The sequence below is a fragment of the Oryzias latipes genome, chromosome 5 (assembly GCF_053564925.1).
Source record: "Oryzias latipes strain Hd-rR chromosome 5, Olatipes_Hd-rR_3.1".
Taxonomy (NCBI): Eukaryota; Metazoa; Chordata; class Actinopteri; order Beloniformes; family Adrianichthyidae; genus Oryzias; species Oryzias latipes.
Window position 1 is genome coordinate 3,691,759 of NC_136241.1, and position 15,197 is coordinate 3,706,955.

Consider the following 15,197-nt stretch of genomic DNA (forward strand, 5'->3'; position numbering starts at 1 on the left):
CTGCTCAGTCATGGCATTTGTTAGAAACGGCCTTGTGTTCTTCTGCTTTAATCAGAGGCAATCAGACCACAGAGTTTCTCCTTTTTAGTTATGTTTTCATCTAACCGTTATAAGGGACCAAACAAAATTGCTTCAATTTAAATAAACACACATTTGAAATGAATGTTTATTGATATGAGGATTTATTTTGTTGTTAAATTCACTAAAGACACGAATGACATTGAAGTAAGATGAAAAAAAGAAACTGTTCCTTTCAAATGTTTTTTTTTTAACGTTTAAAAATCGTATTTGAATGTATTCTTCTGTTAACCCCTTCACACCATAGCTCATTCATTTGCAACGTACCATAAAATCTGGGATTTAATCTGATTTCACCTTGGACAGAAAAACATTGAAGATTTTTTTGTAAAATAGGCACAAAGGGTTAAAATATAAATATTCCTTATAGTTTTTTTATAATAATGTATTTTATTTGTCACACAATGTTAAAAATAGATATTGTTTTACCAAACTAAAAGTCCTATTTTTAAACATCACATACAAAATTATATAGGCAGAGTGAATGTCACGAGGTAGAAAGTAAAATACTATCTTAAATATGGCTACAATATAGAAGCATCAAAAGTAAATGAACAACAATGAGCTACAGAGTCTGTTTTTTAAAGTGTTGTTTTTAAGCAAATACTGTATGTTCCAATTGCCTTATATTGTTTTAATTTGTTTATTGAGATTTGACCATATTGATTTAATTGTGCAAAAGTTTCCAAAGTTAGGTTTGGAATTTTATCATTTTCTTAGATGAATATGAAATTTTCCTAACATCTTAAATTAATTGTTTCATAAACACTAAATACTCGTCTATACGGTCAATATAACTGGTTGCAACCATGCTTTTTTGTTGTTGTTTTTTAATTTGATATTGTGCGTACCTACGATGGAGTTTTAGGGCCAACAAAAAAAAGTATTACAAGATTTAAAGTGGTAAATATACAACATTATTGTCATGATTTACCAGTTGTGACTATTTTCTTGTAAATTCGGGACTGAGATGATGTAATTAAAAAAAAAAAAAAAGACTTTAAACTGGCCCTAAAACTTCATCGTACCCTGGTACTACTAATTACAGTTCAAGTAATATTCATATACAAAAAATAAAAATAAAACAATTGACAAATGGTCTCCCCCAGAACAATTTTACCACAAATTTAATTTAACAGGATATATGTGAAAAACTATGTAGTATTTTAAATGACACAACAAATCATAAAAACCATCATAAAATCCTCGGGGTGCAATAATTGACTTTAGTTTATGGACCGTGTACTCCCCATTGACAGCGTGTCACAGGGATATTCTCGTAGTCTAAACTCTCGTCTCGCGAGAAAACACCTCGGCGGAATGGACCTCGGTGGCAATGGCGGAGGGCTGCCGGTAAACAATAAACAGAGAGCAATGACGCCGAATAAAAGCAGGGGGGAATTCCCTCGAAATTCAAGAAAAGATTCAGACGTACGTACAAGCAGTTTGTGTCAGCTTTTTTTAAACATTGTGTTTAAAATAGCAGTTAAAGGAACAAGGCCCGTATTTTTAGCTAATTAGCTAGTTTTGTGTCTGTACCCTAAATTGTTCTTCTTGTGACACAATTAGCTAAATAATGATTCTTTAAAAACACTTGGACCTGTTCCTAGGAGGGTTCTATTTAGTTGTGAATCCCTGTGTTGACTTCTTAAACGATGCTAATGTAGCTGGTCGATGGGATGACAGCCAGTCTCAGGCTGGGTTTGGCTGTCAGGAGCGATTCTCTGCCCGTCGAAAAAGCAACTTTCAGGTTTGATGTCTTCAGCTTAAAAAATGTGCAATAAAGTTTATTGAAAAAAAAAACCTTCAAAATTTGCGACAGTGTGCGTGTGCTGCACATATGTGTCTAATTCCCAGTATTGCTCTTCCTTCCAGCTTTTAAAAACTCCAATGGAACATTAAAGACAAACAAGAGTAACCGACAGCAAACACGAAGGAGCCACAAAGTCTCCACCCTGTAGAAAAATAGGACACTGATTTTTTTGTACTTATGCTATTGTTGCTGTTAAGATAAACGAGACATTGCAAAATAAATAAATAAAATAAAAAGAAATAAAGAAAACGAAGAGGAAAAATACCCTTTTAAAAAAATAGGAAATATTCAAAATTTTTGATGGTACAAGGAGCTCAAAAAATCTGTCAAAGTGTTTAGAACGACTTTGATTAACTAGGATTCTAAGGATAGGATTCTTGGAGAATTATGGTTACTATAGTCAAGAACCTCATTGAGTGATGTGTACTTTTCTTCAACCTTTTGTCAATTAGTTCAATAAACTTTGAGTTAGTTTACTTCATTTTTTTAAACTTTACCACTTGGTTACTTTTTACTTTAGGCCTGCACAGTAAACTGCAATTTTATCGTTTTCACGATACCAAGCTGTGCTAGACAGACATCGCAAAGGACGGTGAAAACTGCGATAAATGGTTACCTTAAATGTGCTAAAACAATCTTTTGGCAGCGTGAAGTATTTAACGAATCATAAAATTCCCTTTATGCATTTGACCAAATGGATGGACCCCTTTGATGTTGGATGCTCTCCTCCTATGTAGACTACTCTTAATTAAATTGAACTGTTGCAGTGAAATGGAATTGATGTTTATGGTTGTTTTACGTAAGGGCTAATGGCCGACGAAATACACATTATCCTTTTTTAACGCACGGCGTGGAAGCCTGTACCGTCCTCCGCTTCGCGTGCGACGGTTGCTTCCGCGAAGTGCGTTAAAAAGTAATAATGCACTCTTCAAAGACCATTAACCTGCTTATACCATGGTCACTTACAAAATAAATGAATAGAAACCCGTTTTAGGTCCTCAATTCTTGTTTTTTTCAAATTTGGATCGCTTTTCTCACAAAAAGCAGACTATTTGTTACGTAGTGCGGCGCAATGTAACAAAATAGTCCGCTTTTTGTGAGAAAAGCGATCCAAACCGGGGAAAAAAACAAGAATTAAGGACTAAAAACTGGTTAATATTTTTTCTAGGAGAGCCTAGATCCCAGGTGTCAAACTCCAGGTCTCAGGGGCTGCAGGCATGTAACTAACCTGCTATTTTGTAGGATTTTGTTGGTGTAACACACCTGGATGCATTCAAGAAATGGAGTCCTGGCTTAGATCTTTCTTTTTTTGTCCTCTTGGTGCGATTCGTGAGCAGTTTCTGTGTTGTGGCGTAGACTGTTGTCTCGCTAGAAGAGCCTCATACATAGAGAGTTGGATATATGAATTTGTCAACATAATAGTTACAAAAATCAGCACTTTTCTAATGCTTTTACAGTAGTTCAACCGACTGGCAGACTCATCTGGAATATTGTTGTGAGAGCACAACGGGTGAAATATTTTTCTGGTCTACAGAATAGGCCTGCACAATATACCGCAAATTTATCGTTATCGCAATATCCAGCTCTGCAATATGCATATCGCAAAAGACGGTGAATATCGCAATAAATCGTAAACCTTAAATGTGTTAATACAACCTCAAGGCAGCTTGAAGCATTTAACGAATCAAATAAATCCCTTTATGCATTTGACCAATCGGATGGACGCCTTCACCTTGTTGACCAATCGGATGGAGGCCTGTTATGTTAGATGTTTGTCTCCTATGTCGACAAGGGTCATTTGGAGTATAATTTTTAAACTGTTGCAATGAAATGGGAATGATGTTTTTGTTTATTTTGTTAATTGTTTGTATACCGCAAATTATACCGTTATCGCAATATTATTCTTAAATATCGCATATCGCGAGTTTTCCTCATATCGTGCAGCCCTAGTACAGAAAAAATGTTGCTATTCAGAAAACTTTAAAAAAACAAAACAAAAACATTCATCGATAAAAGACTACAGTTAAAATACAAAGTTGTATTCTAAGTCTGGATACTGGTAATGTTGTCAGAGGGTTTCTGTTTATAAGTGTTTATGGATGCATTGTTTATACAGGAGACATCGGACCTCTTGGCTTCAGTTTCAGGTCTAACTTCCTGTTTGCCTGTGTTGTGCTCAGGGCCTGTCTGAGTCTCCGGATCTGGAGTTTGATTATTCTGATACAGACAAATGGGCTTCAGAGCTGTCAGGTCTGTAAAGCTGTGATTTTCTAAAGAAAAAAAGTCTATTTGTCCCAAAGCTAATCTGTGCTAATAAATATGTTTTTGTTCTTTTTTTAACCCTCTTTCTGTTTCAGAGCTTTACAGCTACACCGAAGGACCTGAGTTTGCTCTGAATCGGAAGTGCTTTGAAGATGAGTTCAGCACTCATGGTAGATTGTGGATAAGAGTGCATGCGTTGTAGAGACTGTACATATACGAATGTATTCTTACTTCCTCTGTGGTGCCTCAGTGTCGGACAAAAAGTGGACGGAGCTGGACGCAGCTCAGCACAGAGCTCACGCCATGCGGCTCCTGGACAGTCTGGAAGTCATTGTTCGCGAGAAGAGGCTGAAGGTTGCCAGAGCCATCCTCTACATGACTCAGGGTCTGTGCTCCTCACTTTTAGGGCACTTTTGGGGGACTGGAGTTACCATGATAAATGTGTTTTTCTGTGTTTTTCTTCAGGGACCTTTGCAGAGTGCAGCTCAGAGGCTGAGGTCCAATACTGGACGAGATATAACATTTTCCTGCTGCTCGATGTTGGGACCTTCTCCGCTCTGGTAGAACTTCTCAACATGGAGATGGAGTATGTTCTTCAGCAGCAAACAGTGGCATTGTCTCACTTGATGAGGTGTAGTAATCCACTCTTCTCTCTCTCTCTCTCTCTCCCCCCCCACACACACACAGTAACAGTGCTGCCTGCAGCAGTGCGGTCAGAAAACCGGCCATCTCCCTCGCTGACAGCACCGACCTCCGGGTTCTGCTTAATATAATGTATCTGATGGTGGAAACGATCCAACAGGAAGATCCGGCCGACAAGCCCGAGTGGAAGGCCATGAGGGAAACCTTCAGAGCAGAACTGGGTAAATGAGGTCAGAAGGGCTTCAGTCAGAGAGCGAATAACTGTGAGACTAAGTGGATGCTCTCCTTCAGGTTCTCCTCTGTTTAACAACGAACCCATTTCTGTCACGCTCTTTGGGATGGTCACCAAGTTCTGCAGCGGCCACGCCCCCCACTTCCCAATGAAAAAAGTGCTACTGTTGTTGTGGAAAAGCATTCTGGTAAGAGTCAGAAACATCTGCTTTTTTTTATCAGAGTGGAACTATTTTATGTTGTTGTTTTTTTTACCTCTTCTCTGCTTTAGTTCACCCTTGGAGGCTTTGAGCAGCTCCAGAGCTTGAAGGTCCGTAGACGTCAGGAACTGGGTCTTCCTCCTCTGCCGGAGGACAGCATTCGGGTGGTCCGCAGTATGAGGGCGGCCTCTCCTCCCGCTTCAGCGTCCGACCTCATCGAGCAGCAGCAGAAACGGGCTCGTCGTGAACACAAGGTCCGTGCCACTCTGACACTTGTCACTCGGTTATATATATGTTCTCCACGTTGCCGTGCCGTCGTTTAGCCAGAATGAGGGTGTGCTGATGACGTCTTCACGTTTGCAGGCACTGATCAAACAAGACAACCTGGACGCTTTCAATGAGAAGGACCCTTACAAGGCCGACGATGCTCGTGACGATGAGGACGACAACGATGACAACGACAACTCTTTGGAGACGGAAACGTTTCCACTGGAAAGAGATGAAGTGATGCCTCCACCCATTCCCCACCCTCCATCTGAGAGGGTGTCCTTCCCTAAGGGCCTGCCATGGGCCCCTAAAGTCAGGTACTGTTCACCCTCACCTGGCAGTTTGGGGAAATAATCCTAACTTTTGACTTTACTTGTTTTTTTGACGCCACAGAGAAAAGGATATTGAAAGTTTTCTGGAATCAAGCCGAAGTAAATTCATCGGTTACACTCTGGGAAGGTGAGTTTTGTTGGGTTCACTGACCGCTAGCTGCCTTTGTGGGATGATACATGCATGTGCTTTCCCTCCAGTGACACGGACACAGTGGTTGGCTTACCCCGGCCCATTCACGAGAGCATCAGGACGCTGAAGCAGGTACAGCAAAGGCTTTTTCATGCTTTCTGGTCTCTCCAAAATATGTTTGAGGTGAAATGATGGTATTTTAAGTGGCATTTAAGGGTATTTTGATTTTTTTTGCAGCACAAATATGTCTCCATAGCAGAAATCCAGATGGCAAAGGAGGAGGAATACCAGAAAACTCCTCTGTCGGGTGTAAGTACTGCAGAAAGTCTTTCAGACAATACTGCACTGCACTGTGGAGGATTGATTGAAAGCATATGAGAACTGGACTGAGCGAGTGTGAAAATGGTTTACTTCCAGCTCCAACCAAATTAAGTCAATTCAGTCACCTTTGCTTGCAATATGAATGTTGCCATGTTGAAACCAGAAAAAGGGGGTGTCCAAATTCCTCTGATGGCCGCGGCCTTCCCGGGCGACGTCTGCCGGGCCCTTCGTCAAGCGGGTAGGCCAGATGTTTACGGCTGTGAATTCGGGCGAGTCTAGCCTTTACATTGGCGAATGTCCTGTCGCCTAGCAACCGTCAGTCCCGAACAGGAAGGAGTAGTGAACCAGGCATGGAGCTTAACATTTTCCTGCCTTGTTTGATGCGACTTCTAATCTTGGAGGTGTAGATATAAAAAGGTGTAATTATCTCCAACTCCGGGTCCCGCTTCACAGTCCGCCATTGTTGCCAGAAAATCTCCAGCGTTTTGGGATACGGACGGCATACGAGGATACACCAGACCAATCCTTGAAAAGAAGGACGTATTGATTGGCCGCATTTGAAGGAGTCGTTGAATTTGGACAGCACTTGTCGCGGTGCTGTGACTTAAGCAGCCTTCAAACGCAGCCCAGGAAGAACGCAGCCCTCAAATGTGGACACAGCAACATTAAGTAAGCAGGGTCATCGTTTCTATGGCAACCACTCAAGAGCGAGCTTGTTGGACGTCCACCCCTGTACCACTTGAAAGCATCTGTCAATCAGATGTGTCAAACGTTTGACGTTAAACCACGTACTTTTATTGAGGCACCCGATTGGTCAGTTTATAAATTGAACTACAGAGAAAATATGAAAAATCAAAAAGTAGGATTAGCAAGAACATGTTGCAAAAAAATGCATCAGAGCAAAAATGTTTGTTCTGACTAATAGGATGACGGAGTAACAGCTGTTCATGTCTCCATTGAAGTCTATGGGATTTTGGCTTCTTGGAGCCAGCTGGTACTTCCTGTTTGGAAGGGGGGAGGGGTCACTCATTCCAGTTTTCATGTACTGTCAATGGTATCTTGAAATGAAACCACTGTAAAAATACACAACATATGAGGCCTTATGCTTTTTTTGATTTCTTTTTAATCAGGGAGATGAAGAAATGGAGATGTCTGCTACGGAGCTGCTCTATCAGGGAATTCTGCCCAGCTTGCCTCAGTACATGGTAAGCGCTCTTAAAGACATTTAAGTCCAGCGTTTCCTTCAAGCTATGTTCCCCCCGCCCTCTGCAACGTGCGTTCAAGCAACCACTTCCTGTGAAAAGTCTTATGGAAATGCTTCTGCGGTCCGCCACGTACAAAAGTCTCGCGTTCACGCAAGTTTCTACGATGCTGAGGTAAAGATTTCTTACTAGAATGAGTTATCTGCTAAATATAGATGTCTTCTAACTGCTAGCACAAAGGTTTGGGGTTTGGACCTGAGCAGGCGTAACAGCTGACCTTTGTTGGGTCATCTCTGAGAGAAACAGCCAGTAAGTCAGTGTGCAGCTGAACTGCTAGAAGGGGAACAACAGCAACTTGAAATGAGTGTGGAAACTCTCAGCCTTCAGCGCATTTTTGTGTCTCCGATATTTTCATCATCTTTGGATTGGACTCTGTTGCGGTCTTTATACGGGGTTTTAAGCCGGCAGCACAGACATTCTTTGTTTTCTTCCAGCTTTTCTGGAAAGAGAATTTCATTCGGCCTGGTTTCTTCAACAAATCTGCCTCATCACACAAAAGGCATTCATTAATGAAATGGCTGTTTCATTTTTCTTTTTCCTGACCATCAGATTGCTCTGCTGAAGATCCTTTTGGCTGCTGCGCCCACATCCAAAGCCAAAACCGACTCCATCAACATCCTGGCAGATGTGCTGCCTGAGGAAATGCCGTAAGTGGAAGGACGAGTCTTAGTTAAATCAGACGCAGGAAGAAAACCAAAGCGTCTTTTTCAGACAGTTGTTTGTGGCTCTTCTGTTTTGTGATCACACTTTCAGGAGATTCAACACAACCATAGAAGCAGGTTTATGTGTCACTGAAATCCATTCATTTCTGATAATGGACTCCCTCAAAGGACATTATCCCACTTAACCAAAGACATAAATATTAAATTGGTTAATACTACTTTCATCCTGTTATCTTTATGGTTTAATCATTTTTCGAAGGTAGTGGACCACTTGATCCTCGAGTTTCCAGCTCGCTCTGCTGCAGCTGGTGAGGACTAACCAGCGGAGGAAAGGGGGCTTCATGCAGATCGTCATGTTCAGTGATAGAGAGCATCATTTTAACATTTTAAAAGAGAAAGTTCACCTCTTATTGTTCGTTTTTTTTGTCCAGAGGACGAAGCAAAAGTTTGTTTTGATGAAAAAGAGTCCACAAGTAGTTTCTTAGATTTCTAGAAACATCCACATTTAACTTTGATCATTAAATGTCAACAAACCATTGATTTAATCAAGGAATGATCAAATTATCTGTAAACGTGTTTTGTCAAATCCATCAAATAGTTTTAAGGAAACTATAAAATTCCTCGTGTCTTTTTTTTGCTGTTGTGAAATTTTTGTGTGCATTATCAGAAATGAACGCATTAATTTCTGATAATGCACACTTTGAAGGTCATTAACCCGCTTATACCATGATCACTTACACACAAAAAAAAAATATTCCACCAGTTTTTAGCACTTTATTCTCGTTATATTTTTGGTTTGGCTCGCTTTTCCCACAATTGTTATGTGGTTACGGTAACGTGACAACGCGCCATATCTATGCTATTGGTCACGATGGGTTAAATAAAGCATCAGTCCAGAGAAAGTTCACCTCTTACCGCTTGTTTTTGTCCTGATGATGAAGATAAAGTTTGTTTTAAAGAAGTCAGTGCAGTGATACAAAACATTTAAGCTAGGTGACCTTTTTTTTTGGCGTGCGTTATCACGGTGGAAAATCCCTTTCTAATCCACACCCAGCAGAATCGAGAATTCACCCGGACCGTGGCATAACACTTTTTAATGGACACCCTGCAGCCAATCAGAATCGAGTATTTATGTAGATCAGGGGATCAGCAACCTTTTTGAGGATGAGTAGAACAAAGGGCCACACAGGAACTGTTTACTGCAAATTTCCCCCGAAACAGAACTACAGACCAGTATAGTAATAGTGATGATAATGATAACTAGCAGTAGTTATTTTAACACTATGAATTGATTACTCACATATTGGGACATCTGCTCAAACATTTGAAAGTCAGGGGGGGACACTAGTTTTATTGGTGGTACAATAGATCACTTTTTTTAAGCCAAGGAAATCATCAATCTTCTTGTCAGACCAAGTTTTTGAGTTTTTTTTTAACACTTTAATGAAAATTTAACATTTTGTGCAACATTTTCAGCTTAATCTTGTTAGTTTTATCAATGATCTGTGTGATTTGTCTGCTCGTTTACCATGTATGTGGGAGGCCTACACAGAGGGCTAACTGGATTTTTTTGTTCTTTATCAAAAACCTGCTGCCCTAAGCGAAGCTTTCTGGGAGTTTTTTCATGCAATGCAGTGAGACATTGCATCTTGAACAAGAAACCAAAATTATACCTAAAAAAAGGAGGAGAATCACAGGTTGTCAGAATGTACTACTTTACATTCTTGCACTGTGTCTGCTGCTGCTATAAAGCCCCTCCCACTGCAGACAGAGCAGTCGCAGTCTGGACCACCTGCTGCTCCGTCTGCGGTGTGTTCATGAACCCACACATAGAGACGTGCACTGGTGCTGTAGCAGAGCTCTTCAACGTAAAGAAACCTGATCTCTCGTCATCCACGTCCTCTGTGAAGAGGTCGAGAAAAGCTTTTAACAGAAGCTCCTCCCACCCGCGGCGGGAGCTTCAAGTAAGACAGACATCAAGAAGCAGCAACTTTGACGCATGTTAAAACCAACACGGTGAACGTGAACGGGTTTGACGTGGGATTTGCGTTCGATGTGGACGGACAGGCCACCTGTTTTCCAGCTCTGCCTGCACTGCTCGCTGCTGATCACCTGGACCAGGTGTGTTCATGCAGGCAGGATGTGGAGACATCTGATTAAGCTGGTCAGCAGCTAGGAGAGCTTGGAGTTTTGGGAAACAGTCAGGGTGGAAGATCCCGAGGACCAGGAATGAGCAGCCCTGATTTAAATAATACGTGCATGAGGAATGGGGAAGGGGGCGGAGCCGTGGCTAGTGATCTGTTGAACCCCTAATTTGTTCCAAACATGAATGAAACTTTTAAAAATCATATCGAATTTCGTCCTGATCTGGGATGTTTTTAGAGCACGCCTTGCGGGCGTTTTAGGTGGTCCTTGCGGGCGACCCTGCGCCCGCAGCCACTGCGTCAGTGACCCCCACCTAGACCGTGGTATGTAAAATGTGCATTCTGTACATCTGTTCTGCCTACATCAAACCTGTTTTTGTGAGGCCTCACAGAAGAGCTTATTGACTCACTGATGAAAATGTGGGTTTTTGGTGTTGTAAGCTAGCCAGAGATCTTGTAAACAAAGAGCTCTCAGTAACAGGGAGTGGAACGGTGGTTGCCTCGCCAATGGTCCCGCCCACAACTCGTAGGTGAATTTATAATGAACTCCTGCCGCTTTGCAGAAACTGTGTCCTAGAAAACGACAGTCCTCATTATAAGACCACGGGGAAGGCTCCTACAATAGATCAAAAGATGATGGGAGTGGGACTTTAACCCTGCTGTCTGTCGCTGCAGGACCACAGTCCTGCAGAGCATGAAGCTGGGAGTCGACGTCAACCGGCACAAAGAGATCATCGTGAAAGCCATCTCTGCCATCCTGCTGCTGCTCCTGAAACACTTCAAACTGAATCACGTCTACCAGGTGGGTCCTCTGCTCTCGCCTCGTGTGTTTTCAAACGGGTCACATGAAGAAAACCCATCCCAGTGTCTATTTGTTGTATAGTTTGAGTACATGGCCCAACACCTGGTGTTTGCTAACTGCATCCCGCTCATCCTGAAGTTCTTCAACCAGAACATCATGTCCTACATCACAGCTAAAAACAGGTACTGCTCTTTCTGATGCTGTGTCAGTCAGGTGGACTGCATTCATATTTAGTTCCTGCCTCGGGTTTCTGCTCTTCTGCAGCATTTCAGTGCTTGACTTCCCACATTGCGTCATCCACGAGCTCCCGGAGTTAACCGCTGAGAGTCTGGTGAGTTTCTTCTCACTGCCTGCTGACTGGAGCTGGAGCGGATACCTGTCCTTACCTGCTCCTTTTGTCCACCATTTCTGCATTCCAGGAGGCTGGAGACAACAATCAGTTCTGCTGGAGGAATCTGTTCTCCTGCATCAACCTGCTGAGGATCCTGAACAAGCTGACCAAATGGAAGCACTCCAGGACCATGGTGGGCAAACGTCACGCCGCTTCCGGACGCCGACAGAATTCCACTTGACCGGCCTTTGCGTTTCTCCTCCGCTCTCCAGATGCTGGTGGTGTTCAAGTCAGCTCCCATCCTGAAGAGGGCGCTGAAGGTCAAGCAGGCCATGATGCAGCTTTATGTTCTCAAACTGCTCAAAGTGCAGACCAAATACCTGGGGAGGCAGTGGAGGAAAAGCAACATGAAGACCATGTCGGCCATCTACCAGAAAGTTCGACATCGCCTGAATGACGACTGGGCGTATGGAAACGGTGAGTAGTTGTTCATTGAATCCCATGAGGATATTACAAAGTGGAGGCACGTCCATCTTCAAGGCAACTCTTGTGTGATGTTGAAACAACAGCAGAACACAAAACAAAAAACTATCTTAAGCTACATTCAAGCCACGCCTTCCAGCACTTTGTGCTGTCAAAAATATTCATGTTTCAAAAAATGAACGGAAAATATACAACTTTTCAGTTCTTTTCAATATTTCTTTTTGCTTTTTCTTTTTTTTGAGAAAGCACATGATAAATTGTACATTGCCTTGTTAGATGACAATGTTGTTGCTTTCTCAGTTTTAAATGAAAATAGAACAAACATGTGGGGGAGCAGGGATTTTCAAAACATCAACTGTATGACACAATTTCAGTGACACTTCACATAAAGCCTGACCTCATGGGCTTTACATGTTCTGTCCATTTAGACCAAGTCGTGTAAAAAACATCCACTGGCATTTGTAGTGAGTGGTAGTGACTTCTTTCCATTGTTTCAATTCTTTGTATAACATCCAGTCAGTCCTCTGTCGTTGGTTGTTCAGGTTTAAGCCATTTTCTGGTTTTTGTTTTCTTACTATCTGTAGAATGTGTTGTCCAGGCCACACAGCTCTATTTGACCCTAAAATAGTCTTTCAAAGGACCAGGGAAGACGATAGAAAATACATTTTGCAGAAAGCCTACCTCTTGCACATCTGACATGTCTGCACCGAATTTTGTACACAATTTGCACACAAATTCTTTATTACAGTTTATATTTGTATATATACTGATTATTTAATGTTAAATATCCTTATTCCTTGCTATCCTTGCACTGAAATAGTGCTTCAATGTCATTGTACAACGGGAAATGACAATAAATCTAATCTAATCTAATCTTCATGAATGTCAGACCAGTATTTCTAAAAAACCTCATTATGCTCCTCCAACATGTTTTGATCCTGTTGTGACCCATTGTTTCCCACATGTATGTTCCCAAACCTCTCTGTAACAGTGACCTCCCCTTCTCGCTCCCATTTTTCCTTTACATAATCTGTGTTCCCCCCCTTTGCGTCAAGATACTATTGTTTAATTCTGAAATTATTTTCGTGGAGCATATTGTTTTTATTAATGTTATAAATGTCTGAAAAACCTCTGGTTTTTTAATGTAGTTCTTTCATTTTTAAAACATAAATAATATATAGAAGTAGCACAGAACCTTTTGCCTAAAAGCATGAAAAACACAATAAATAAAACCTAAAAAACCTGGCAAAACACCTGCAGTCAGCAGTTTTCCCTCCTACCTGTTTGTCAGCATCTTTGCAGCTTTTTATTCATTCTGTCTTGCGTTTGGTGAGGTGATGCTGTGGGAGTCGAGGCCTTAGCGGCTCGCCTTTCTTCTGGTTTCTGTGCTTAAATCCCTGAGTTCTGTCACTCAGATCGGTGCTGAACTCTTTCTGTTTTGCGAGGACAGATCTGGACGCTCGGCCCTGGGACTTCCAGGCCGAGGAGTGCGCCCTGCGGGCCAACATCGAGCGCTTCAACAGCCGCCGCTATGACAAGAGCAACAACAACCCCGACTTCCTTCCGGTGGACAACTGTCTGCAGAGCGTTCTGGGGCAGCGAGTGGACCTGCCCGAGGACTTCCAGATGAACTACGACCTCTGGCTTGAGCGGGAAGTCTTCTCTAATCCCATATCTTGGGAGGAACTGCTGCAGTGAGAGTCGGACGGTCCTTTTTCTTTCTTTTTTTTTAACACATTTTTAATTCTGAGAGCCCATCAGAGCTCTCAGGGATCCGGGGAGCAGACCAAACACCGAAGGCATTTAGCATCAGTGGAATGTGAGGCCCTAAAAAATGTTGTCTTGTTGAAATGGTTCCCTCTGCCTCACCTTTTGGAATCAGTAGGAATCATGGAGTTGCCGTGTGTGCCTCTCACCTGCTGCAGGAGCTCGGACAGTAAGCAGAGCAAGTCCACTTAAAGAAAGTTTTCCTTGACATGTTTCTGTGTGACGTGAAACGAAGGGGGCAAGCATTCCACGGCATCACAGCCCAGCAGGGACCCTGTGTGTTTTTCCCTCTGATGGGATGAGCTGCGTCTGCTCTGACCCGTTAGAGGTTTAGACTCTGAACAAACCAAAACGGAGCGTTGAGGATCTGTTCTGGTGCTGCAACATTAGAAACCCCCACAGAAGGGGACCATCATTGTTTTTAGGACGGTTCAAAGAATTGGAGGATAAAGTGTTAATGATGAATTCTGTTTGTTATAGGAACATATATATACTGTAACAATCGCAGGGACTGCAGGCAAAGCTGGTGGTTTTAGAGATTCCTCTGGATGTTTGCTGCAGCTCTTATTCCTGTTTTCATAATGTAGTAAAGACAGTTTTTCTCCTTTAGAGTTTGGATCATTTCTGTTAACCTGGTGCATTAAAGTGAGATAATAACCCCACAGTTCATGTTTTCTTTAAGACATTAAATGAGTAAATCACTGTTGTCTCAATGCCATTAAGACTTTTTTTTAAAACGAATAAACATGAGACTGAAAATCCAGCAGATGCTGAGACTGTACATTCATAAGTTTATCAATAAAATTTCTTTCTAACGTTCTTTTTTTTTTTGAAAGCAGTTCATTTGATTTGATTTATTTCAAGCTTTGTAGTCAAAGCAATAAAGAATTTACACATATTTATCAAACTCATTACAGAAATGATGAAATGCATAGATTAAAAAGACAGAAAGCTAAACAAAAACGTCACTTAAATCACATTTGCTTAATTAAATACAGTCATCATTAACTAAAGTAAAAAGATAGTTTGATTTATTGCTTGAAAAGGAGTGGGAAGAAGCAAGTTTATAGAATCCCACCCATACTGTACTGAAAGCAGTTCAAACACCTCAGTCCCTCCCCATATATATGCCATATGTATGTATATATATGGCATATATATACATACATATATATATGTATATATATATATATGTATGTATATATATGTATATATATATATATATATATATGTGTGTATACAGTGTATACACATATATACACAAAATGAAGCTGCATCAAATGACTCAAAATTAAAATGAAAAATCAATACTTCAAAATGCTTTTTTTCATTTTATACTTAAAAACCGAAGCCCCGCGATCCGAAGCTTCCGATCGCTGAAGGCGGAAATTTTGCTATGATCTGAGAAACTAAACCATCACATGAATTTGTGTTTCCAGTGGTGTCCAGAACAAAATAAAGGATGATTTA

At 41.4% G+C, this 15,197-nt stretch overlaps 1 protein-coding gene across 1 annotated transcript; it reads left to right on the plus strand.

Moving 5' to 3' along the window:
• The first annotated feature begins 1,343 nt into the window (after positions 1 to 1,343).
• On the plus strand, positions 1,344 to 14,547 carry strip1 (striatin interacting protein 1). Its single transcript, XM_004068464.5, has 20 exons — positions 1,344 to 1,509; positions 4,072 to 4,141; positions 4,249 to 4,323; positions 4,404 to 4,538; positions 4,619 to 4,739; positions 4,841 to 5,016; positions 5,087 to 5,214; positions 5,298 to 5,480; positions 5,590 to 5,810; positions 5,887 to 5,952; positions 6,024 to 6,087; positions 6,193 to 6,264; positions 7,407 to 7,481; positions 8,088 to 8,185; positions 11,020 to 11,146; positions 11,228 to 11,328; positions 11,411 to 11,477; positions 11,566 to 11,670; positions 11,750 to 11,954; positions 13,411 to 14,547. Exons 1-20 carry the CDS (start codon positions 1,399 to 1,401, stop codon positions 13,656 to 13,658), a joined length of 2,448 nt encoding a protein of 815 aa, XP_004068512.1. The 5' UTR covers positions 1,344 to 1,398; the 3' UTR covers positions 13,659 to 14,547.
• The last annotated feature ends 650 nt before the right edge of the window (positions 14,548 to 15,197 follow it).